General features: G+C 48.6%; 2 protein-coding genes across 7 annotated transcripts in view; one reads left to right on the plus strand and one right to left on the minus strand.

Annotated features, from left to right (window-relative positions):
- Nucleotides 1-5,206, minus strand: RBP5 (retinol binding protein 5). Of its 5 annotated transcripts, none has more exons than XM_019754377.3 (5): nucleotides 5,171-5,206; nucleotides 4,103-4,187; nucleotides 3,630-3,808; nucleotides 1,390-1,491; nucleotides 753-940 (listed from the first exon to the last, which is right to left on the minus strand). In XM_019754377.3, the coding sequence occupies exons 2-5, from the start codon at nucleotides 4,173-4,175 to the stop codon at nucleotides 887-889; spliced, it is 408 nt and encodes a 135-aa protein (XP_019609936.2). In that variant the 5' UTR covers nucleotides 4,176-4,187; nucleotides 5,171-5,206; the 3' UTR covers nucleotides 753-886. The 5 variants fall into 5 exon arrangements, with proteins under 5 accessions (XP_074182209.1, XP_019609936.2, XP_074182210.1 ...); XM_074326109.2 differs by lacking the exon at nucleotides 5,171-5,206 and adding an exon at nucleotides 4,660-4,799 and having other exon boundaries at nucleotides 4,103-4,183; XM_019754376.3 differs by lacking the exon at nucleotides 5,171-5,206 and adding an exon at nucleotides 4,660-4,798.
- CLSTN3 (calsyntenin 3) overlaps nucleotides 4,470-24,328 on the plus strand; it is a 27,780-nt gene continuing 7,921 nt past the window's right edge. The window contains exons 1-14 of one of the 2 annotated variants that reach the window (XM_019754373.3): nucleotides 4,470-4,537; nucleotides 8,660-8,782; nucleotides 9,231-9,426; nucleotides 10,755-10,963; nucleotides 11,230-11,379; nucleotides 11,616-11,801; nucleotides 12,253-12,534; nucleotides 13,344-13,456; nucleotides 16,530-16,692; nucleotides 17,566-17,622; nucleotides 18,470-18,627; nucleotides 18,763-18,911; nucleotides 23,237-23,463; nucleotides 23,767-23,937. In XM_019754373.3, coding sequence (XP_019609932.1) covers nucleotides 8,707-8,782; nucleotides 9,231-9,426; nucleotides 10,755-10,963; nucleotides 11,230-11,379; nucleotides 11,616-11,801; nucleotides 12,253-12,534; nucleotides 13,344-13,456; nucleotides 16,530-16,692; nucleotides 17,566-17,622; nucleotides 18,470-18,627; nucleotides 18,763-18,911; nucleotides 23,237-23,463; nucleotides 23,767-23,937 — 2,137 coding nt within the window. In that variant the 5' untranslated portion in view covers nucleotides 4,470-4,537; nucleotides 8,660-8,706. Of the gene's footprint in view, nucleotides 4,538-5,923; nucleotides 6,274-8,659; nucleotides 8,783-9,230; nucleotides 9,427-10,754; nucleotides 10,964-11,229; nucleotides 11,380-11,615; nucleotides 11,802-12,252; nucleotides 12,535-13,343; nucleotides 13,457-16,529; nucleotides 16,693-17,565; nucleotides 17,623-18,469; nucleotides 18,628-18,762; nucleotides 18,912-23,236; nucleotides 23,464-23,766; nucleotides 23,938-24,328 lie in introns of those variants that run through there. The other variant, XM_019754371.3, reaches the window with a different exon arrangement.

A 24,328-nucleotide genomic window follows, 5' to 3' on the forward strand; every position in this document is an offset into this window, starting at 1 on the left:
TTTAATTTTTTTTTAAAATATTTTTATTGGGGAAGGGGAACAGGACTTTATAGCGGAACAGTGTGTATTTCCAGGACTTTATTGGGGAACAGTGTGTTTTTCCCAGGACCCATCAGCTCCAAGTCAAGTTGTTGTCCTTTCAATCTTAGTTGTGAAGGGTGCAGCTCAGCTCCAAGTCCAGTCGCTGTTGTCCAATCTTAGTTGCATGGGGCGCAGCCCACCATCCCTTGAGGGAGTCGAATGGGCAACCTTGTGGTTGAGAGCACCCGCTCTAACCAACTGAGACATCCGGCCACCCGGGAGCTTAGCAGGAGCTCAGTGGTAGCTTAGCTGCAGCTCATTGTCTTCATTCTAGTTGCGGAGGGTGCAGTTTGCTGGCCCATGTGGGAATCAAACCGGCAGCCCTGTTGCCCAGAGCTTGTGCTCTAACCAACTGATCCACCCGTCCGCCAGTCCCAGTCCGCCCCTCCTGTTTAAATTCTTGAACCCCAGTTACAGTTTTCCAAAAGGTCCACCAGGATAGAATTTTTATTAACCCCCAAATACTCAGAGCTTAGTTCTTTCTTAGCTGGAAAATAAGAGGCCAAATGAACAAAAGAGAGTTGACATCAGTTATTCTCAAGGGCCCTTACCCCTTTGCCTGGTTTTTTTCATCCTGAAGGCCAGTTCTTGAACTGGATATGAGGTAACTATTGGGCAGTGGAGTGTAAAAAAGAAGGGACTTTGGCCTTGGGGGCTGCAAGTTATAGATTAACATAGGGAGGGGTGAGAAGGCACCCAGAGGGAGGGTAAAGTGGCCTGAGAAAGGGACTGCTGACCTGGGACAATCTGAGTTTGAAGGGATACAAGCAAGAGCTGTCTGGAGGGACCCTCAGCTCCTCTCCGGCTACTTGACCTTCCTGAAGACCTGCTCACACACTGCATCCCTCGCAGTCAGTTCCTGGGAACAGAGTAGGAATGATGAGGGAAAAGAAGGTTCTTGCCAGCTGGAGCTCCTTTGTAAAGGTCCTTGACCTCCATTTGATATCCCTTCAGGATACATCAACTAGGGCATTTGATGTATGAGGAATTGTATCATTGTTCCAGACCCTCAACTTTTCACCCCAGAGGAAGGAAAGTAGCCAGCTCAGGGAATGTGAAATGGCAAAGTCTCCATCTCTCCAGCTATGATTTATGGACATTCATTTGACTTGTAGCCAGGGCTCACCTTGGCCACTCTATTTCTTCCTCTCTCCACTCCCCAGTGCTTTTGTTTCCCTTCCTTGTTTTCCTTCCTTGGAGAGGGGGCGGAGGTGGAGTAGTAAACCACTCTGATCTGGGCAGAAGGATGAATCCTAGCTGGAGATCCCTCTTCCAGACACACTCATTTACAGCCCTCACCCAGCTTACCAGGTATAACTTCTCTCCCTCCAGCCAGTGCCTCCAGCCTCGGTTGGGCACCTCCCCTTTCTGCACACATACCAGCTGCTCCTCCTCCCAGGTTACTATGGTCTAAAGGGAAGACAGGAGTAAAGGAAGACTGTGGGGGTGAGAGGGTAGGGGGAGGACACCCAAAATACATTCAACTCACTCTGGCTGGGCTGCCTGCTTTCCCACCACAGGAGATACTGTCTTGCTCCAGCCCCTTCATTCTGAGTGAGAAGGGCTGCTCTGATTTAGCAGGACTCCCCTTCCTCACTCCTAAGGCCACTGAGGGCGGGCCCACAGTTTTTCTACAGGGGCAGAGCAGGGATGGAGCAGGATAATGGGGTGAAATTGAGCAGCGGATGACGCAGAATGGAGAGTTTATCCTCTGGATACTTCGGGTTGACCTGCAGGGGCCTTTGGGAAAGAAGAGAGATTGATTGGGATTCCCAATAGGCAATCTCTTTCCTCTCGTTTCTCAGTTTCAAGAATAGCTGAGTGTCCCTGAGAATGAAGGCCCAAGCTCCCTGAATCAGAGCAGGGTGGGCCTGGGAATTCCAGTCAACAGTTATTGAGGACTCTCACAGGATAGGCCCTGCTACCAAGGAGCTCAGAATCTTGATCAGATAGAGAGCAGTAAATAGGTATTTATGATACCAGGCAAGATTGTGAGGGATGGGAGTGAGAAGGGAAGAGCCCAGTCTTCAAGGAAGTGAGGAGTTAATTAAATTGTAGATAATGGGAAATTTCTAGCAAGGAAAGTAACAACATAGAGGTAAGAAAGAAGAGCAAATAGTTCTGAGATGCCCTAACCTAGTGTATATGTGGGAAAGACCCTGGTGTGCCATGTGAAGCATGTAGATCTTATCTGAATGTAGTAGATTGTCACTGAAAGGGTTTAAGTCAGAAAGTGACATGGTCACTTTTACATGTTAGGTAGATCCTTAGGCTACCTACGATATGCAGAGTGGATTAGAGAAGGGTTAAGACTGAGAGCTAATTTCTGGCACCTGGTGAGAAACTAGGGCCTGAATTAAGATGGTGATAGTGAGAAACGCTAGGAAGGAACAGATGAGAGCCATGTGGAACAGTAACGTTAAGTAGAAATATAATGGGTCTTAAATGCAAGCCACATATGTAATTGAAAGATGTCTAGTAGCCACATTAAAAAAGTAAAAAGCAACAAGTAAAATTAATTTTAATAATATATTTTATTCAACCTAAATTACCCAAAATATAATTTCAGCATGTAGCCAACATAAAAATTTCTGAGCTGTTTTACATCCTTTTTTTGGTATTGTCTTAAAAATCTAGTGTGTATTTTATACTTATAGTACATCTCATATTGGACTAGTTACATTTCAAGTGTTCAATAACTATATGTGGTTAGTAGCTACTATATTGGACAGTGCATAAAAGTTATTAAGACCTCTTGACCAATTAGATGTGGTGCACATATTCGTGCTTGTGTGTGCGCATTGTTGTTGGGAGTATAGAAATAAGGGGACATGAGAGAATGACCATGACTCCCAGGTCTCCAGTCCTACTGGTTACTCACATTACTGGAGACAGTAAATATAAAAGCAGGACTAGGTTTGGGTAGAAAAACAATGACTTTGGGTTTGACCTTGGGGAATGCAGATGTAAACATTTTGCAGGTAGTTGAAAACTTGACCCTGGAGCTCAGGCAGTAGCTCTGGCTGGAGAATACATGTCAAGGGCAGCCAAAAGACGGTAGTGGAAAGCATGGGTGTATATGATTGGGTCGATGGATGATGTACAGACAAGAGAGACAATCAAGAACGAAATACTAGGGAAAACCTCAGTTTAAAAGATTAATAGGGGAACTGGTGCCTGCAAAGGAGACCAAAATGCACATGTAAAAAGCAGAAAGAAATGCAGGACAGTGGAGTTACAGAGGCTAAGGGAAAAGAGCCTCTGTGGTGCCTAACAGGGTCAAAGAAAAGAGGTAAGCAAATGTTTGCTCGTTGGCTTGAGGGTGAGCTGCTCTTTTTGCCCTTTTGTCTGGTGATAAGAGGGGGCAGGAAGAGAGTAGGGGGAGGGGGATAGCACCAAGAGGCTGTTATCCTTGGGATTCCACAGCCTGCTGTGGTGGTCATTTCTCCTGGTTCTGGCAGGGTGAGGTCACTTTGTTTTGCCCCAAATTGTTAAGAGGTACCTACCTGCTCATCCTCATCCCCTCTCCCAAACCTGAGGAAAGGTACCTGACATTTTCGTCCATCCACCACGCGTAGATCCTCCTCAAACTCAACTCCCACTTCGAATTCCAGAACGTAGTTGCGGAAGGTGCTGAGGGTCTTCACTGTCATGTGATTATCCTGATGGTCAATCTCCTTGTCTGGTTTGAGCAGCAGCGCTATCTTCCGTAGAGCCATGTTGATATCTGTGGGGGTTATCTCTTAGCATGGGTCCTCTTAGCCAGCCAGCCAGGAGCTCCCCCACCTGAAGCATCATCTTGGGGCTGTGAACTTGCCCTCAGCTGGGTCTAGACTGTGGATTTACTCCCTCCTAGCACTGCCTTTGGCTTGAGGTGGATCTCGAGTCAGGTACCAGCTCCTCAGCATTTTCACATGGTCCAACCCCACACTCCCCCTTCTCAATGGGATGGAAAGGCAGGAAGGGAGAAGGAAAAAGGGGAATAAAAGGGATCTGGGGGGGGGGGGGCGAAGGCCATTACTTAGGGCTTGCAGGTAGTCCTCCATGTTCTTCTGCGAGACAAAGCGGTAGTAGCCGGTGAGGTTGGGAGGCATTGTCCAGGCTGGCTAAGATGGAGATCAAGATTTCAGGAGAATATAGGAGACCGGGAGAGGTGGGAGGGGTGTTGTCTGGCAGGGGCGCTGAGAGACTCCAGGCTGGCCTCCACACACACAGAGACAGTCTTGTGTAAAGGTCTATGCTCGCAAGGGTTTTTAAAGAGAGAGCTGGGGCCCTATTGCAATAAGAGCTCCTACCAGACTTCCTCCCTCCCCCCATGATGAGTTTGGGGTGGTGTCTGCAGCCTGACAGGGGCAGGGACTTGGCAAGGTTGTGCCTGACCTAGGCTTTTCCTGAGGAAGGAACCCGGAGCGGGATCTGGGGCTGTCCGTCATCGAAGACTTGAGCCTTTCCAAAGGTCAGTTTTGGTTTCCAGCCAATTTCTGGCAGGCTTGGGAACCATCCCAGAGCCCCTGAGGGGCAGTCTGTCCTGGGAGGGAGATGGCCCTGCTGTGTGGAGTGGGGCTGTCCCATGCTCACCCAGGGATGAGTTCTGACAATATCGTGAAATCCTGGGGCTCAGTTAGGGATCCTGAAAGGTATGAGGGGGAGAAGGTGGAGAAAGAAGGGGGACAGCCAGCTGGCCAGGAGCCAAAGTGAAGAAAATCCTGTAGGGCTGGTCCCCCGCAGCTCCTGGAAAGAGCTTTGCTGGCATTTCACTCTGTCTTATAAAGCCATTAGGAAGGAGGTGGAGAAACTGCTCTTCCCAAGGACTGAGGGGGTTGTCCGCAGCCTGATCAGGTGTTGAGTTCAAAGTCCAGAGCAGAAGGCAGGGGGGAGTGTGGTTGGCTATTTATGGAGAATTTTACACTCTTTGGCTTGGGATCCAGGAATTTCCTTCTCTCTCTGGAGTCATTGAGGATGCCATCACCCCCAGTCCCCAGCCCTGGGACTGCCCGTGTTTACCAGTGTTCCCAGGTGTCCGTCTCCCAGTCTCCCAACTACCGGCAGCGCCCCCCCCCCCCCCCCCAGCCCCGTCTCCCAAACATACCAACTTCCCTGGCTTCGGAATCAACCGGGTTGGTTAATCATGGCTTAAAGTGGGAAATTTCGGGAGAGGGAGGGAGGGTAGACAGTGGGAAAAATTCCACCTGGTGAACTGTCCCGACAGGTGTGTGTGTGTGTGTGTGTGTGTGTATGTACGCGCGCGCGCGCGCGCGCACACACACACACACACACACACACACACACACACACCTCTCTCACTTTTCCTCCAGTCCCAGAGCCCTTTCCTCCGGTCTTAACGACCATCCTATGGTTTCCTCAGAGAGATCTGGGAACTGAAATGCTAGATTCTCTCGGGGTTCAGGCTGTGGGTTTTACTTCACAGTTCCCAGGAGGAACGCAGCAGGGATTTGCTGATGGAATGGGCTGTGTAAAGAGGTTAATGCAGAGTTGGGGGTGGGGGTGACGTGTATACTGTCCCTCCTCGCCTCCTTCAGGTCTCCGTTGACGTCTTCCTTCCTCACCCCCGGTCTCCTAGCTTCTCGATTCTCCCAATGTCGGTCTTAGTCCCCACCCCCTCTACAGCTTTCCAGCTTCCTCCCCAGACCCCGCAGTTCCCTAGCTCCCACAAATTGCATTAGGGGGAAAAAGCCCTAATCAGTACTCCCGCCCCAGCTCCCCAGTCCTATTGGCTCCCTGCCCCCCTGCAGCACCTGGCCCCCCCAGTCACCTGATTGGCCTGAGGCCCCATCAATCCTCGCTTGGCTGTGCTGACGTCATCCTGCAGTAGAGGGGATGGGGTGGGAATGAGAGAACGAGAGCGAGGACGCCGGGCTGGAGAGCGAACGAGAAGCCAGTGCAAGCCCCCCACCTCAACCACCCAGGTTGGGGTCTGCCCAGGTCTGCTCTATGGACTAGTGTGAGCGGCAGGCTCCTTTCTGTCTCTGCCCTGCTGCCTGCTATCTTCCTTGCCCTCCTTGGAGAGCCTCTGCATCCCTCCCCCAAGGTGGAATAGCCGGCTTCAGGCTCCCAGGGGAGAGCAATTACCTGGCCTTGCCCTGCCCTGCCCTGCACCACACCATACCATGACCTTCCTGCTGTTGCCCCTCTTGCTGGCCTCTTTATTCCCCTCCAGCTCCTGTAACAAAGGTGAGTGAGGTGGGGGGTGGGGGCACTGAAAAAGGGGTACCAGGCAGAGGGATGTGGGGTAGGAGTGCGCAGGAGCCATTGAGGCTCTCTGGCACATGACAGGTGTTGGTTCTTCCCATCACCCCCCTTCCTATTTCTTTTCTCAGATCTGCCCCTTCTCCTCTCCTTCGCATCCCCCTCGCTACATCCTCCTGTCTGGTCCATCTCTACCCATGTGCTTCTTTTGCTCTCATTTGGTCCCCATTCCCATGCTGGGGTCTCTGTCTCCTCATCCTCCAGTTTCTCCCTGCTGGAGATATCTTAGGTTTCAGAAGGACTTGCCCTGAGGGGTGATATACATCTCTGGGTGGTTCTCCATTTTTATTGGGGTGTGCCTGCACTAAGGGCGTGCGGGAGATCCATCTGGTTCATCTCCATCCCATCTTCGGGAGGAACTGTTCCTTGAAGCTCAGCAATTCAGAGCACGTGTGTTTTGGTGTGTTCCTCTGCATCCATACCCTTATGCCTGGATGCAGCTGGGCTGTGGGTTACCAGAGCTGCCCTCTCTGGCAGACAGCGGATAAATTCAGCTGGGTGAGGCCATCAGAGGGACTAAGACGGAGGGAGTGTGGGAGGGGTAGGGGAAGAGGACTCAGGTAGGTGGGGAAAGACAGGAAAGGGCAGAAGTGGGTGTGTGTGGGAGAGCTAAATGAGTGGTGAGAGGGAAAACTGAGAAAGAGAAGGGAGCTGAGGCCTGGGTGGGGGATAAGAAGGGGTTGGAAAAGGGTAAAGGTGGAGGCAGCAAAAGAAAGAAATGAAAGGGAAATCAGGAAAAACAGATGAGAAGAGTAGGAGGGGAAGAGTCAAGGAAGGAAGAGACAGGGAGTCTAGGAATGAGTGAAAGGAGATGGACATAAGGAGAGGGTCAGTGGCCAAGAGGAGAGGAGCAGAGTCAGGGGTGAGCTATGGAGAGGGTGGCCAGCGTTGGCCTTGATGTGCGCCTCCCCTCCATCGTCAATCTCTGACCTCAGCCTGGCTTCTCAGCCTCCTGCCACTTCCTGTGCTGCCTTCTGAGCACCATCTTGTGGTTTTCTCCTCTGTCACTAGAGAAGGGGGTGGTGGTGGTCATCAGCAAGAAAGAGTCTGGCTTTCAGATACCAGAAGGCTTTTTGGGGTGGGTTGGAGGAAAGAACGGAAATCAGGATTTATTGCTCACTATGACATACTGGGGACAAACTGCCTTTCGTGACATCCTTTTAGATGATGTCTTCCTCTGCCCATGTCCCACCGATGGGCTATCGTGAACATGCTTTGGGAACCTGGGAGTTGGCATGATGGGATTAGATAGAGCAGGCAGTGGAGGTTGACGTTGAGGGGTGACGTAGAAGGGGAAAGGAACATGCTGCATCTTTCCCCATAGCCTCTTACCAGGCTGGTGGGACATTAGTCCTGGGAGGAGACACAGTTGAGCTGAATCTGGTAAGAGATGAGGAGATCTAGAGGCCGAGTGAGTCCCACATCTATCCAGAATTGCCTGGTGGTTGAAGGGAAGTATGGTAGGGTAGGCAAGAATCAGAAGTAAGTCATGAATCTGTATAAAAAGTGGGGTTCAGAGAGTGTGGGGGTAGGTGGCCTTGAGGAGGGGACATAGAAATGTGCTGGTTATGAGTGTGTTCTCTTGGCTGTCAGAGTGAGAAGCAGGGAGGGGATTTGTCGTGTTTCTAGGCCAGCTCAATAATCCCTTAGGATGTCGGCTCTGCTGGGTCCAGTTATTTGGCATTGATTCCTCTGTTCCACCCCTGCCCCTCTATGCCCCCCTCCCTCTGTCCTAAATATTTTCTTTTCTCTCATTTCTCCTCTGCTCTCTACTTTAGGAGAATGGCCTTAGGTTGGGGCTTGGCTGGGAGAAGTGCAGAGTGAAGGGATCAGGATTGAAATGGGGTGGTGCTGGAGAGGATAACAATGAGTTTTCAGGAAACATCTAGATCTTCTTTTCTTAATCTCAACTCTGCTCTTAATCTCTCCCTTTCCTTTCCCAAGGCCTTCTGATGGCCCCCCACTGCTTCTAGAATGCCCAGTCTTCATTCTCCAGCACTTGATTTCTCTAAAGAAAATTCTCTACATTCTGACCATGCTTCCTGGGGGACATTGGACCCCCCCCTCCCCCAGGGCACGCTGTTGCCATGGAAACTTTCTACCCTGCCATAGGAGAGGGCTGTGACCTCCCTCAGATCCTCTGATTCCTTTAATAGCTGATTTCTTATCCTCAGTGCTTCCTCCTGCAGGGGCTTCTCCAGAGTGTGGAAAGGGTGGTGATACTGCGGTGTGTGTTTGTTTGGGTCAAGAAGGGTTGTGTGAGAGTGGAGGCCCAGCTCATAGGTGCTTCTTCTCTCCCTGGGGGGGTCAGCCAACAAGCACAAGCCATGGATCGAGGCGGAATACCAGGGCATCGTCATGGAGAATGACAACACAGTCCTGCTGAACCCTCCACTCTTTGCCTTGGACAAGGATGCCCCCCTGCGCTATGCAGGTAATTAGGGTTGGTGGATGGCCAGGCAAGTAAGATGGAGATAAGTGGTTGGGAGGGCAGAGGGCAGGGGAGGAGAGGGGAGGTCCTGGAAGGGAGAGCTATAAGGAAGTGGGGAAGAGGCCTTGGAAAGTGGAAGAAGTAGGCTCAAGGAGCAGAATGGGCTACATTGAAGCTGGAGGTTGAGTAAAGGGAGCCAGAGAGAAAGACATGGGCAGACAGACAGGGGTAAAATTTTGCCAGATCTCAGACCTGGTGGCTCTGAGAGGCTGCTGTTCACGAAGCTGGCATTGGAGCTGTATGTTCGATAATTATTGCTTTCATATGCACAAAGAAGGGACAGAGGTTTGGGAGGAGAGGTGAAGTGGGAACGTGAGGCAGGGGAGCTGAGTCCAGAAGGAGAGGCTGGAGGTGGTGCAGGAGCCTCACCCTTCCCTCCCTCCTTGGCCAGGTGAGATCTGTGGCTTCCGGATCCATGGGTCTGGGGTGCCCTTTGAAGCTGTGATCCTGGATAAGGCAACAGGAGAAGGGCTGATCCGGGCCAAGGAGCCAGTGGACTGTGAGGCCCAGAAGGAGCACACCTTCACCATTCAGGCCTACGACTGCGGAGAGGGCCCTGACGGAGCCAACACCAAGAAGTCCCACAAGTGAGGAAGCCCTTGTCCCCTGCTCCCTGCTGCAGGGTCCTCCTTCCTCCTCCCAAGCCCCTAACCATCCTTTATCAGTGCGGTGATTGAATATGTACCCATTCCTCTCTCTGTTTATAGGGACGGGTTCCTTGTCCTCGTGGAGCTTTCAGTCAAGGAGACAAACATAGAGTAGAAATCAGTGGGATGTAATCCTGGCTCTGCCTCTTATGGTCTTGGGCAACGTACTTACTCAGCCTTTCTGGATCTCCTTTCCCTTATCTGTATAACGGGGATAATGATGACACCTACTTTGTTAGGTTGCTGTGAAGATAAAATGAGATGGTTTGTGTAAAAAGCATGCGCCCCAGTGCCTGACAGATGGTAAAGGGTTCAATACATAGGAATTCCAATCATGAGGAGAATAAGGAGGAAGGGGAGGAGCACATTTAGCACACATCCAGATTCCTTCCTACTGCCCCCCAGTCTATCTGCAGGGTACGCCACACTCACACGATTATAACATACACACACAGAGCTCTGGGTGAGGGTGGGCAAGAGGGGGCTACAGCATGAAAGAGACTCCTTAGTCTGTTCCCAGCTAACTTCTCATTTGAGAATGAGAGAAAAATTGGCAGTCAGGATTCTTGGGCCCCTAAGAGGCACTAAAGATAAATCGCTCTTTGTGACTCAGTTTCCTATTTGGAGATAGGACCCCTAGCCTCTGGACCCTGGGCAACTGGATCTTGGCTAGAGGCAGGGCTCAGCATGAAGGGCTTAGCCCCAGCTCTGCTTGCCCTGTGGGGACCTGAGCAAAGAGGTGTCACAGCTGACATACACATGGCACACGCATGCACAGAAGGTAGCACTCATCTCCTGTGTATGCTCATGTCATGATTTCTGGCTTCTGTACTAATGCCACTTCCCTTCCCATGGTTGATTTTAACTTGGCTTTTACTCTGCATCTTCCTTGATTATCCCATTGGATCTGACTGTTGTGAAGAAATGACCTGCTGGATACAAAACCCTGTCTAACCCCCGTCTTGGCACCCCAACCTATAGCGTTCTGTATAGAAGCCATCAAAACCAGTGTTGTGTTTCCTGGGGTTGTTCTTACCCCTCATAGCAGATACCCTTTCCTTAGTGTGGTTCCCTTACAGGCCCTCTCCTGGCAGTGCCTGGTGCCCTGAGGAGCAGGGATGGGCATGCTTACTCCACCAGGCTGAGGGGCAGACTGCTTTCCTCCTGCTCTGATTCCCTGTCTGGATTCCTACATGTGCCTCTCTTGAATATCAAGTATGAGGCTGGCTGACTTGTCCTCTCCCCTCCTCTCGCTCTGGCGCGTGCAGGGCGACCGTGCATGTGCGGGTCAACGATGTCAACGAGTTTGCCCCTGTGTTTGTGGAGCGGCTGTACCATGCTGCAGTGACTGAGGGCAAGCTGTATGACCGCATCCTGCGGGTGGAAGCCGTTGATGGTGACTGCTCCCCCCAGTACAGCCAGATCTGCTACTATGAGATCCTCACGCCCAACACCCCCTTCCTCATTGACAATGATGGTGAGTCCAGCCCCTGCCCACCCCAGCTTCCCAACCCTCGTGTCCCTCAGGACACCCCAGAACTGAGCTCTCCACTTCTCCGGCCCTTCAGATCTTCATTCCACACCTTCATTCCCAGATCTGGTGCCTTTTCCCATATACCTTCTTCCTAGCTTCTTGCTGCCCAATTCACCCGCTACCCAGTTAGCTTGTAAGTCCTCCCCTTGTCTCCCTAGGCTTTCTCTAGTGCTCCTGACCTTTTCTGTCCTCCCCCACCCCCACTCCAGGGAACATTGAGAACACAGAGAAGCTGCAGTACAGTGGTGAGAGGCTCTACAAATTTACGGTGACGGCTTATGACTGCGGGAAGAAGAGGGCGGCAGATGACGCCCAGGTGGAGATCCAGGTGAAGCCCACCTGTAAACCCAGCTGGCAAGGTGAGGAGCCCTGCTCTGTGACCCATCTTGTGAATTATCTTTCACCTTGTTTCCTTCTGACAGTCATGGGGGGCTAGGAGTCAGGGGTGGAATATTTGGGGACTGGCTTATAGCTGTTGACTCCACATGGCCATTTTTGTAGGAGCCTGAGACTGTCAGTGAAGTGGCAAGAGCAGAATAAAGAGGCTGCTTTACCTTTCTCTCTCTCCACTGCCCTCTTCCTCTCACTCATGTAGGCTGGAACAAAAGGATTGAATATGCACCAGGCGCCGGAAGCTTGGCTTTGTTCCCTAGTATCCGCCTGGAGACCTGTGATGAACCTCTGTGGAACATTCAGGCCACCATAGAGTTGCAGACCAGCCATGTGGCCAAGGGCTGCGACCGAGACAACTACTCAGAGCGGGCACTGCGGAAACTCTGTGGTGTGTGCCCCCTTACCCCCAGGCCTGTCCCTTCCCATCCAGCCTCTACCTGCCCCTTCTCTGCCTGTTTCTTAAGAATCTGCCTTATACCTTCTTCTGCCCATTCACAGGTGTATATGTCCACAGGGGTTGTGGCATGCAGTTAGCATGCAGTGGCCTAAAGAGTAAATAAAAATGTTATTGACCAAGATGCATAATTGTAGCACAAGATAGTCACTAGATACACTGTGGAACAATGATAGGGAGAGTTGAAGAGTTGGAGAATAAGTTAATTGGTGAGCTATTCCTAAAAGAGAGGTCCATTTCTCTCTGGTCTTTGAAAGGCTAGAAGACGCAGTGAGAGTAGGTGTAGGAAATCTTTTCCCATCAGTCACTATTTCCCTGCCTGCTTCTCATGTCCCTATCTGTTGCCACTCAGCTCTGACACTTGTGCCTTTTGGGGTTCCTGCAGGTGCTGCCACTGGGGAGGTAGATCTGCTGCCCATGCCTGGCCCCAATGCCAACTGGACTGCGGGACTCTCAGTGCACTACAGCCAAGACAGCAGTCTTATCTACTGGTTCAATGGCACCCAAGCTGTGCAGGTGCCCCTGGGTGGCACAGCTGGTCTGGGCTCTGGGCCCCAGGACAGCCTCAGTGACCACTTTACCCTGTCCTTCTGGATGAAGCATGGTGTGACTCCCAACAAGGGCAAGAAGGAAGAGGAAACCATCGTGTGTAACACTGTCCAGAATGGTGAGCCTTCCTCAGGGCATTGGTCTGAGAGTGGGGATACTGGCCTCCTGTACTGCTTCTCTTATCGTCCAGTCTGTGACTCTGAATGGGTGAATGGGTCACTTCCTCTCTCTTCACTTGTAAGATGGCAGTGCTAGGTTTGATATTCCCTGAGATTCTGTGATTTACTCCCAACCTGACAAATTGAGGGCCTACTGCTCTCAGAGTGCAGTGGGACTGCTCACTTCCATTCTCACTTGCAGTTGCCTAGTTCCCCCTGCATCCCACCAGTGGACTGCCCCCTGAATTTACTCCCATGAAAACCCTTCCATTGTGGTGGAAAAGCCTGGGTAGTGGTGTGCCCCATTCTTTCTCCACCTCTACCCTACTTCTCCCATAAGGGCTAGCTGGCTCCATCCCTAAGTATGCCTCCTCCCTCGATTGCAGTGACACATTCCTCTGGGGATGAGGGGAGGTCCTCAGCCTTGATCTGCTGTTTCACTTCTTCTACTTCTCTGAGCTCATTCCTCTTGACCTGAAAAGGATTAATGAAGTTTGTATTAACCAAAGGACCAATAAAGATCTAGGTGGGAGCAGGCTGGCTGGTGTCCCCTCTCAGTCAATCAGAGTGCCCAAGAATTCCTAGTTATCACCTGGACTGGACTGTGTGTATGTGGTAGGGGTGGGGGGAGAGAAGACTCCAGAGAATGTGGGACTGAGAGAGCATGTGAGAGGATAAAGAGAATCTAGCATCCTCTCCCTCCTGGTTTTTGAACCTGTTCTTGCCCCAGGCCCTGTGTTTGACCCCCATCCCCATTCTCTTCCTTCAGAGGATGGCTTTTCTCACTACTCACTGACCGTCCATGGCTGCAGAATTGCCTTCCTCTACTGGCCTCTGCTTGAGAGTGCCCGCCCAGTCAAGTTCCTCTGGAAGCTGGAGCAGGTGAGACCAATGCCAGGCTCCCAGGAAAGATGGGTAGATATAACTTACTTTCAGGGAAGGAGGGTCCTAGGGCAAGGATTGGTATTTTCTTGATTGTCCTGTGTCCCCTCTTTCGCCACTTTCAGCTCCTGACCTTTATACCCCCAGGTTCTCTTGTGTTCTTTTTCCAAGGCTTGTCTCCTGCAGAAAGCACTCCTGGATTAAAAGAAAATAGGGAACAAATTACCACTAACATCAACCCAACCAACCATCTTTTCCTTCCTTGTTTTATTTCATCTTATGATCTAGAACCTTAACAGTACATATTCTTGACTCTGAAGCACTTAGCATATTGTAATCGAGAAAAGAAGTAATTCTGACATATACAGATTGGGTCTGAGTCCTGCCAGGGGAATTCACTAGCCATGAGATCTTGGTTAATATGCCTAAACTTCAGTTTACTTACCTATTAAATGGGGATAATAAGAATTCTATATTCCAGGATTGTTGTAGGATAATTGGTATATTAATAACAGATCTTTATACAATCATCCCTACTTAATGATAGGTATACGTTCTGAAAAATGTGTCATTAAGGCAATTTTGTCATGCAAACATCACAGAGTGCATTTATAGAAACCTAATGGTAACGCCTATATGGTGTAGCCTATTGCTCTTAGGCTGCAAGCCTATACAACATGTTACTGTGCAAAACAACACGAGAGTAAATCAAGCACAAGAGAAAATGATGTAATCAAGACATGCGGTAACCACAAGATGTATGAAGCTGCTGCCAGTGTAACACAGGCAGTGATTAGTTTGTTTTACAGCAGACTGTTTTAAGTAGAAAGAGTACACTCTAAAATAACAATAAAAGGTATTATATAGCAGATACATAAAGCAGTAACACAGTCATTTATTATCAAGTATTATGTACTGTATGTAATTGTATGTCCTATACTCTTATATGACTGGCAGTATAGTAGGTTTGTTTATACCAGAATCACCACGAACATATGAGTTATGTGTTGTACTAAGATGTTATGGCAGCTACGATGTCACTAGGTGATAGGTATTTTTCAGCTCCATTATAATCTTATGTGACCACCATTGTGTATATGATAGGTTGTTGACCTAAATGTCATTATGTGGTACATGACTGTAGACTGAAAAGCCCTCTATATATGTTAATTCTCATTATTAATATCCATGATTATGAGGGATAAATAAAAATGGACAAAAAAAGTAAACTCCTCTTTTGAGCCAACAGTTGCATTCTCCAAGCTGACCACAAGGACCAGTGCAGACTAATTTGAGTTTCCATCTCCTGTTTTTCTTGCAAGCTCTGGTGGAGTGGCTGAGAAAGCAAATGGCAGGAAAAAAGGCAAGAAGTGGAAGACAGAGAAAGGGAAATGAAGGGCCTAGAAAACCTACAGACTGGATAATTGAGGGCTGTCTACAAAAACTGCTGGTTTTTGTGGCACTCTTTTAAAGAGATAATCTGCCATTTGCTACGTATTGATCTTTCCCCCACATTGCTAATATTGGTAACATTATTCCTTCTGTTTTCTTTTATTTACCCTTATTTATTCAACACATATTTATTAAATATTAGTTAAGTCCCTGTCTTTCTGCTAAGTTCTGGGAAAGCAATGGAGTAAAGATGGAACAAAATCTTTGTCTTCATTAGGCTTACATTTAAGTTTGGGATAGATTTTTTGAAAAGTAGACACATAAAAAGGATAAATTGTGATAAATACTGTGAAAGAACAAGTAAGGGACTGAGGTACAGAATAGAGGAAGGCAAGGGTTGGGGAACTCACCTTATATTGGATGTTCAGGGAAGGCCTGACTGAGGTGAAATGTAAGCTTAGTCCTAAAGGATGGGAAATAACTGTGAGGGGATGGAAAGAGGGCCAGTGAGGTTGAAGTACAGTGAACAAGGAGGAAAGAATGCACATGAGGTTAGAGAGGTCGGCAGTGACCAGGTTGTACAATAGACTTTGTCACCTGGGGTTTGTTTAGATTTTTGTCCTATGAGAAATGGGAAGCCTTTTGAAGGGTTTAAGCCGGGAAGTAACTTGATCAGGTTTACATTTTAAGAAAATCTCTATGGCAACTAGAGAGGAATGTATTGAAGAGACATGAGTGTAAGTACACAGACAAGGCTGTTACAACAGTATACATAAAAATGGTTGAGGACTTGACTGATGTGTGGCAATACAGATAGAGAGAACTACACAGGAACTCACAGCTTTTACTTCTGTTTGGACCTGGGATCAACAGCACACCCACTGACGGATTGGGTGGGTAGGGTGAGGGAAAGAGAAGGATCCAGGATGTCACCTAGGCCATACATTGGAACAACTGGATGGATGGTGGAGTATTTATACTGCCCGGGGAAAATGGAGGGGATTGGGAAGGGGTGTGAACTTCCATCTTACACATGTTAACCTTGAGATATCTGTGAGACATACAAGTGGAGGGCCCAGCATAAAAAGGAGAGTTCTGGGCTAGAGATGTAGATACTGGAGTTACCAGCATAAATATGGTATCTGAGCCCACGGGAACACATGAGTTAAACCCTAGCAAGAGAAAAAAAGGGAGACGATCTAGATCAAGCTTCAAGGAATTCCAACATTTGGCAGTTGATAAGGCAGAGAACTCTATCCCTCATTCCTCTGATCCCCATCTTGACTGACCCCTGGAGAAACTACAAAGGATTTGTTTTAGTGGTTCCTGTTTGGTCACAAATTACTCTAGAGGTTCCAGTGCCATATATACATACATACATACATAATTTTTTGGGGAAAATTAATTCACAAAATAGTGTGTTATTCCTCTTAGAAATGTTTATCGTTTTAAAGGTTTGCCTGAAGAATGGAATTTTACATACTAGGTTGGTTGCCTGATAGAGTTTGAGCAAGGGTGTTATTCCTTGAACTGGGTAGGCAGCAACTCACTAATAAGCTCTGCTGATAGAACTGGGATATGAGGAACTGTCCCCTGCCTCCTAGAGAAGGGGCAGTGCCTTGTGCCAGTTCTCTATAGATGAAATAACTGAGGGGGTCTTGGCCCTACCCTACTCCTTCAGGTCTGTGATGATGAGTGGCACCACTATGCTTTGAACCTCGAGTTCCCCACAGTCACACTCTATGCTGATGGTATCTCCTTTGACCCTGCCCTCATCCATGACAATGGTCTCATCCACCCACCCAGAAGGGAACCTGCTCTCATGATTGGGGCCTGCTGGACTGGTAAGTCCCTGAGCTTCTCAGAGAAGACACTAAAAGTTGGAACCTCCAGTAGCTTAGGATTGGTGAAGGAGCAAGGGCAGCCTGACTGGGCAGGGTGACTCAGAAAGATCTCCAGTGGAGACTGCAGCCCCTCATCATGTTTCCTGGGAAGTAAGACCTAGCCAGACAATCAGCTCTAACGTGTCTTTTGGAGCAAAAATTAATATAAGACCCGGTATTGTATTGTATTATATTATATTATAAGACCCAGTCTTATAAGACTGGGTCTTATAATATAATATAATACAATATAATATAATATAATATAATATAATATAATATAATATAATATAATATAATACAATACAATACCGGGTCTTATATTAATTTTTGCTCCAAAAGACACATTAGAGCTGATTGTCCAGCTAGATCTTATTTTTGGAGAAATACGGTATCTTCCACTTATTCAGCTGGTCATTGCCTCTGACTTGGAGGAATTTCCTTCTCAGGCATCACCAGAATCTTTCTGTAACTTCAGCCACTTTCCACTTTGTCCCATTACAGTGATGATGATTTCTACAGCCCATTCCCCTGCTGGAGGCTAGTAACCATTCAGAGAGTCACCAATCTTCCAACTTTTAAGCTATTTCTTTTAGTGTGTGTGTGTATGTGTGTGTGTGTTACCAGTGCCCTTGTGTTGCCTCAGCAACATATTTGAGGTTTTGTCTTACAAGAGGCCTGGGAGATTGAGACATGACAAAAGGAGGGTTGAGACTCAGCTGAGAGGCTGCAAGTCCATGGGCAGGGTCAGAGCAGGGAAGATCTCCTCTTTCTCTCTGTCAGTCTGTCCCCACAACCTTGAGCTCACTGCCACTTTTTTTTTTCTCTCTCCAGAGGAGAAGAACAAGGAGAAGGACAAGGCAGGAGACAACAGTACGGACACCACACAAGGTACTCTGTGTGTAAGAACTGGAGAACTAGAGAGTTCTCACCTTAACTTTCAGTTCTGTGCTCCTTTTTCCACACCAATTTCTATCCAGCTTTGTTATTTATTGCTTCCCATGCTGCCAGGGGTCAGAGAGAGAACTACTGAAAGGCAGGGTTTCCTTGGCATGGTAAGGCCAGATGGAGCTTGCTGGATTTTGGGTGTCCCTTCCTGCCTACACAATGAAGTGAAGGCGTTCTCTTGCTGGAACGCAGAAGGCAGGAGTCAGGAGTCAGTCACACAGCAGGGGAGGATCTGGGCATCTGTGAAGCTCACACACATTCATCCTGGTCTCCTTGCATGCCACTGAAGATACCCTCTCTTGCAGACCCATTTTCCTCGTTGTGTCTCCTCTTACCTACCTTTGGTCTTGCTTTCCTTCCCTTTCTACCTCTCCTGGAAGCTTGTCTCGTTTCTGTTGCTTCCATTTTCCACCCTTCTTCTCTCCCTGGTTTTATTCTGTCTGCTATCTTCTCTCTTTGCCTTCTCCTATTTCCCCCTTAGCCTCACTTCCGTCTCATCGCTCTCTGTCTCTGTCTCTGTCTATTTCTCCTCTCCTCTCCTCTCCTCTCCTCTCCTCTCCTCTCCTCTCCTCTCCTCTCCTCTCCTCTCCTCTCCTCTCCTCTCCTCTCCTCTCCCTCTCCTCTCCTCTCCTCTCCCTCACTTCCTTCCTTTCTATCTCCGTGTCATTTTCGTTCTCAAGATTCCTGCTCTTTCTCTCTGTTCCCTTTCTCTCAGCCCTCTTTTCTTCTTCCATCCCTCCTGTCCTCTCACCTCCTCTCACCTTCTGTCCACCCTGTGTTCCTGCCCTAGGAGACCCCTTGCTGATCCACCACTACTTCCATGGCTACCTGGCTGGTTTCAGCGTGCGCTCAGGCCGCCTGGAGAGTCGCGAGGTCATCGAGTGCCTCTATGCATGTCGGGAGGGGCTGGACTATAGGGATTTCGAGAGCCTGGGCAAAGGCATGAAGGTATAGTCCCTTCCTCCAGCCCTCTCCTTCCGGGCATGCCCCTGTCCCCTGCCCGAGTCCCATCTCTCTACCTCTGCTCCTTTCCTCTCTTGCCGTTTGGGCCTGCTCTCAGCTATGTCTGTGTCTGGGGCCCAGGTCCACGTGAACCCCTCGCAGTCCCTGCTCACCCTGGAGGGGGATGATGTGGAGACCTTCAACCATGCCCTGCAGCATGTGGCTTACATGAACACTCTGCGCTTTGCCACACCTGGCGTCAGGCCCTTGCGCCTCACCACTGCTGTCAAGTGAGTGTGGGATGGGGTGGGCAAATCACAGAGCAGGGCCACAATGTCAGAACCCCTTGGCCTTAGAGGTCACATAGGACTAGGCACACCTCCGTCATTTTATGGGTGGGAAGATTGGGCCCCTAGAGAGGACACTTGACCTGCTCAATTGGTGTAGCAATGTTGGTAGAAGAGCCTGGACTAGACTCAGATTTCCCAGCAACTGATTCATTACTCTTTCCACTGAGGCACACTTCTAGGATTTGGGGTTTTTAATCTTCTCTCTGCCTCTATGCTGATATGTAAAGTGGGTCAGAGAGGGTAGTGGTTTGGGATCCAGGAGAGCTGACATTAATTCTGACTCAATATTAATTGCCTGGAAGATATTGGGCAAATAGCTCTAGTTGCTTCACCTATTTCCATCTGGATTCATCAAGCTCTTGCAAGGTCAAATTGGATGATCTAAGTCTGGGGGCTGGCAACATGTGTCCCCAGGGCCAAATCTGGCCTGCTGCCTGTTTTGGTAAATAAAGTTTTGTTAGAACACAGCCATACCTGTTCATTTGCATATTTTTATGGCTGCTTTCCTGTAGTGATGGCAGGGCTGGATAATTGGGACAGAGACTATTTACTATCTGGCCCTTCACAGAAAAGTTTGCTGACCTTTAAATTCTAAGTGGAATGATTTTGAATTCTTTAAAAGAAAAATTGTACATTACTTCAAGGTTTAAGTATATTAGGTATTTTAAAATACAGATTAATTGAGAGGTAATGAAAGCATAACAGTTGCAAACACAGAGTCTATTACTGGCCTTTTAGCATTGAACAAATGCTGTAAAACAGGGATAACAATAGAATCTAACTCATGGAATTGTTATGGTAACTAAATGGTATAATCCAGATCAAATGCCTGGCAGAGTGCCGATCAGCAAATGTTGGCTCTTATATGAAGGCATTTTCACCCCTTTATTATGGTTTATGGGACAGTTTTTAGGAGATACTGCCGTCTAGTGGACAGATTACACAATGTAAGAGTCAGGATTCCTGAGTAAGCCTTCCCTTCTCCCCTACTCTGCCTCAGTTTCTCCATAAGCTATATGAACATAAACATCTCTGACTTGTCCCTATCCTGGGAAGGGTGGGTTTATTTTACTTATTTATTTATTTATTTATTTATTTATTTATTTATTTATTTATTTTAAGGAGGGTGCAGCTCACAGTGGCCCATGCGGGGATCGAACTGGCAACCTTGGTGTTGTCAGCACCACACTCTAACCAGCTGAGCTGACTGGCCACCTCGGGAGGGGTGGGTTTAGAGAATAGAGGGCTCTGAGTGCTAGACAGTGACTGGGCATGGTTATGAGGTCTCACAGTTAGAGGTGTGGAAGGCAGGGGCAGGGGCTTTCAGGAATTGGGCTGTTGGTCCATGGTGTGGTCATAGTGTGATCATGGTGTGGAACTGAAGGCTACAGGTAAAGGAGGTCATGTGGGTGCAGGTCAGCGCTGAGGACGTGCCCCACCATGTTCTAGTCAGAACTCTGATTGTTAAAGTCTATCATCTGGTTGTGAAGGGCTTACTCCCGCTCAGTCTGCTCAGGACTGCATTAGAAGGGAGGGCTCTGTCTTTTAGCTCAGGGTAGAGCACGGCAAGGGGCGTCCCACCGGGGGAGTTCATGTCGTCTGAATCTCTCCTACCTGTCCTGCTCAGGGAAGAGGCTTATCCCAGGGCTGGGGACTGACTTTGGTTGCTTCGTACAGGGAAATGGTCCTATTGTTTTCTTTCTGAGGTTAAGGAAGAGAGAGCTCTCATTTCTCTATTTCTAGGGTTACCATGTGGTAGGGTTACCCTAATACTTCCTAGAGGTTGTGGGAAAAAATGTAGAGGGTTGTGTGTATGCGAGTGAAACAGGGAGAGACAGATACCAATTAGCACCTCCCTTCCTCTGATGCATAGTCTTACCCTAGTCCACGTGGCTTCCCTAACTTCCAATGCCCGGTTCTTGGACCTCTGCCCATTTAAAGTCAGATTTATGCAACTCTTCAGTCAATGCAGGTTTTGCTTAAAGTATTTTTTTTTTTTTTTAATTTCTTTCTTGGAAAGCCCATCTACTTGTGGCATTAACCCCAGAACAGAGGCTACCACATCTTTTTTTCTAGTTTTATCCTCTTTCCACAGCTCGCGAATTTCTATGTGCTTGCTATAACCTCTGTCCAGAAGTTCTGCCAGCACCTCAGACAAATGAGCTAAAGCTGAAATAATGAACTTCAATGCCCAAACTAGCCCCTCCACCTGAATTCTCTATTTCTGTAATGGTGTCTCTGTCCTTGCAATCACCCAGGCTTGAAACCTGAGTCATCTTGGATTCCTCCCTGTCTTTTGCCTCCATGTCCCATTCGTTGCCAGGTCCTGCCACCTAGATCCTGCCACAGTGCCAGTGTCTGGAACCTGTCACTTCTTTTTCCATTTCTGCTGTTATGACGCCAACCCAGGCTCTTATTACCTCTCATCTGGCCTATTGCAATAGCCTCCTAACTTGTTGACCCATCTCTAGTATTCTAACTTCAATTCACCCTCCACCCTGAGGCTAGGTTAGTGGTCTTAAATAGAATTTTCTCCTCGCATGTCTCTGATGAAGGAGACATCAGTGTCTTTGTCTTGCCTACTGCACAAAAATTGCACTCAAAGCATTCAACCACTTGGCTCTGCCTTTCCTGCCTTATGTTCCTCTACTCCCCTGAGTATACCTACCTCACCTTCTGCTTAGCGAAGTTGTCTCCTCCTTGAAAAGCTGGCTCAATTGCTACTTTTCTTGATGGTTCTTACTGTCCCTTGCCAAATGGCCCATTCCCATCTTAGCCAGAAAGAACCTCTGCCTCTCTGAACTTGCATGGGTTTTGGTTTGTTACACTCACGTGTTGATGACCACGTTTGCCCTTGTTTTAAGGTTTGCATGCCATATCTAATCTCTCAACCAGAGCATTAATGCCTTCGGGTTGGGGCCAGCCCCCGGTTGCCCGCTGCGTCACTTTGGATGGCTCACTGAAGTCGGAATCTCTGTTGGAGCCTGTGCTCCCACGGTCAGCTGGGAATTGTTTTCCAAGAGGCTTTGATCTGGGCCCCTCTGAATGACTGTGCAGATTGTTTTGGGCCCTATTCCTTATGGCACAGGGACTCAGCAAGCCATTGGCATTGGTCACCTCAGGGGCTCTGAGCTCGTCGTATCTGCTGACGTTACCCTTCTCCCTTTGGCTCCAACAGTCAAGCTGGGCACGCTCAGGAATACTAATAATCGTTCTCTCAGCAAAGTCAGTTCAGTTAGCACAAGCAGATGGACCATAGGTCCTGCCTCTGAATTAGCAGCTCCCTTGTGAAGACTGCTTATTCAAGGGGACACTTCTTTGTAAATGAATTTGACTCATGCAAACCCAAATGGTGGCTGTGGTGTAGTGGAAAGATCATGGACGTGGAATGAGAAGAATGGGTTTAAATTAAGCCTTGACTACGCCACATATTTCTTATGTGGCCAGGATGTTTGACCTAAAATCTTTGGTTTCTTATCCCTGTTCTCCAGCATTGAAATAAAGTTAAATGAAGTAATGAAGTAATATGGGCAAAATGCATTATAAACCAGCAGGTGCTATAAGAATCATTATTGATTAACAAAGGATGAGGCTAGAGGGGGTCCTGAGAGTGTGTTCCTGAATGGCTGCGCTGTTGATTGGTTTGGCCTGGCTGAGTTCTCTAGGGAGTTTGTCCCGGCACCAAGACCAGTGAGGCTGCATGGGAAGGTGGGTGCAGGTCCACGATGGTCAGATTAGCTCACCTACCAAAGTGTGTTTCTCTGGTATTAAAGGGAGTGAATGGAAGACACACCAATGAGGAGGACATCCTTTGATAGGCCCCCACCCCCTTTTGTTGTTAAATATTTTTTGGCATATATTTACCAGATATTGTACTAAACACACTTAAAAAAAAACACAAACCCTGCTAGGTGAAGAACTGTGTGTATATGCATTTTTGTAGGCTTAGTTTGTAAAATACAGTTTGATAGATGTTCCGTAATCTTGGGTAGGTCTTTGACGACATGGTCACCCCTATAGGTCACGGTTGCCTGACCTTCTGTCCCTGATCTTTTCTGCAGTGACATCCTTCCGGGAGAGTGTATCTTCCCCTTCAGCTTTGCTACTGGGGGTGGTGGTGGTGCAGAGACACTATCCCCCTTTTCTCCCCTCACCCTCCCTGACATAGGATGCTCTATGACATAAGCCCAGAGGAATGAAACAAATATAGATTATAAGGGAGAGGGAATTGAGGCCACAGATTCCCCTCTTTCCTTCTCATATAGGTGCTTCAGTGAAGAATCCTGCGTCTCCATCCCCGAAGTGGAGGGCTATGTGGTGGTACTTCAGCCCGATGCCCCCCAGATCCTGCTGAGTGGCACTGCTCACTTTGCCCGCCCAGCTGTAGACTTCGAGGGATCCGAGGGGGTTCCTTTGTTCCCCGATCTTCAAATCACTTGCTCCATTTCTCACCAGGTGGAGGCCAAAAAGGACGAGAGTTGGCAGGGCACAGGTAAGGATGACCCCAGGGAGTGATATCATCTAGAGAAGGGGTATCTGCAGAACCAAACTGAGAGGGAAAACCTTGGGCTGGACGTGCGAGAGTCTCTTCATCCTGCATTTGCTTGACTAGAACCACTTACCAACAGGAAGGAGAGCCAATAGGAGGCTCACGGGTGTACGGAAATTGTTGGGTAATGATGTTCTTGAAAATAAAGCTGGCTGCTCTGAGGGAATGACCCTGGAAGGGGAGGAAGAGTTGCCACGAAGTGGACCTTCAGTTCTGACCCAGATCCCAACTCTCTCTCTGATCCAGTGACAGACACACGCATGTCGGATGAGATCGTGCACAACCTAGATGGCTGTGAGATTTCTCTGGTGGGGGATGACCTAGACCCTGAGCGGGAAAGCCTGCTCTTGGACATGGCATCCTTGCAGCAGCGAGGGCTGGAGCTCACCAACACGTCTGCCTACCTCACCATTGCCGGTCAGTGGGGCCTAAAAGCCTGTTCTCTTTTTTTTGTGTGTGCTCCTCCTCATGATCAAATACTGGAAAATCCAGAGGGTCCTCCTTCTAGGCCCAGTGATGTGGCCAAGTGCCATTTTGTACTTTCCTAGCCTGGAAGATCCTCTGGCTTCCAGATTGTTTCTAGAGCAGGTGTGCTGGAGTTTAGGCTCCAAATGGTCCTTTCTCCCTGCTTCTCTCTACAGCCTGGCCCATCCCCACTCCTCCTTTGGCTCAGCCTTCTCTCGCTAGCTCTCTAACCCTCTAGGTGTTTGGTACCAGCCGTCTTCTCAATCTCCCATCTCACTAATCTTGTGTATACAGCATAGATTTAAGTTAGGAGCTCATCTCTTAATGAATAGTGGCAATGATT

Source organism: Rhinolophus sinicus, chromosome 1 (genome assembly GCF_057876585.1).
Source record: "Rhinolophus sinicus isolate RSI-liver-muscle chromosome 1, RSI-T2T, whole genome shotgun sequence".
NCBI classification, from domain to species: Eukaryota; Metazoa; Chordata; class Mammalia; order Chiroptera; family Rhinolophidae; genus Rhinolophus; species Rhinolophus sinicus.

Bases quoted from the DNA above. Each gene is read 5' to 3' on its own strand.
- RBP5 (XM_074326108.2), bottom strand. From the start codon at position 4,175: ATGCCTCCCAACCTCACCGGCTACTACCGCTTTGTCTCGCAGAAGAAC. The intron at 3,809-4,102 runs GTAATGGCCTTC...TAACCCCCACAG, and splicing joins GGACTACCTGCAAGCCCTAA to ATATCAACATGGCTCTACGG. The intron at 941-1,389 runs GTAAGCTGGGTG...CTCTGTTCCCAG, and splicing joins AGGGAGAGAAGTTATACCTG to GAACTGACTGCGAGGGATGC.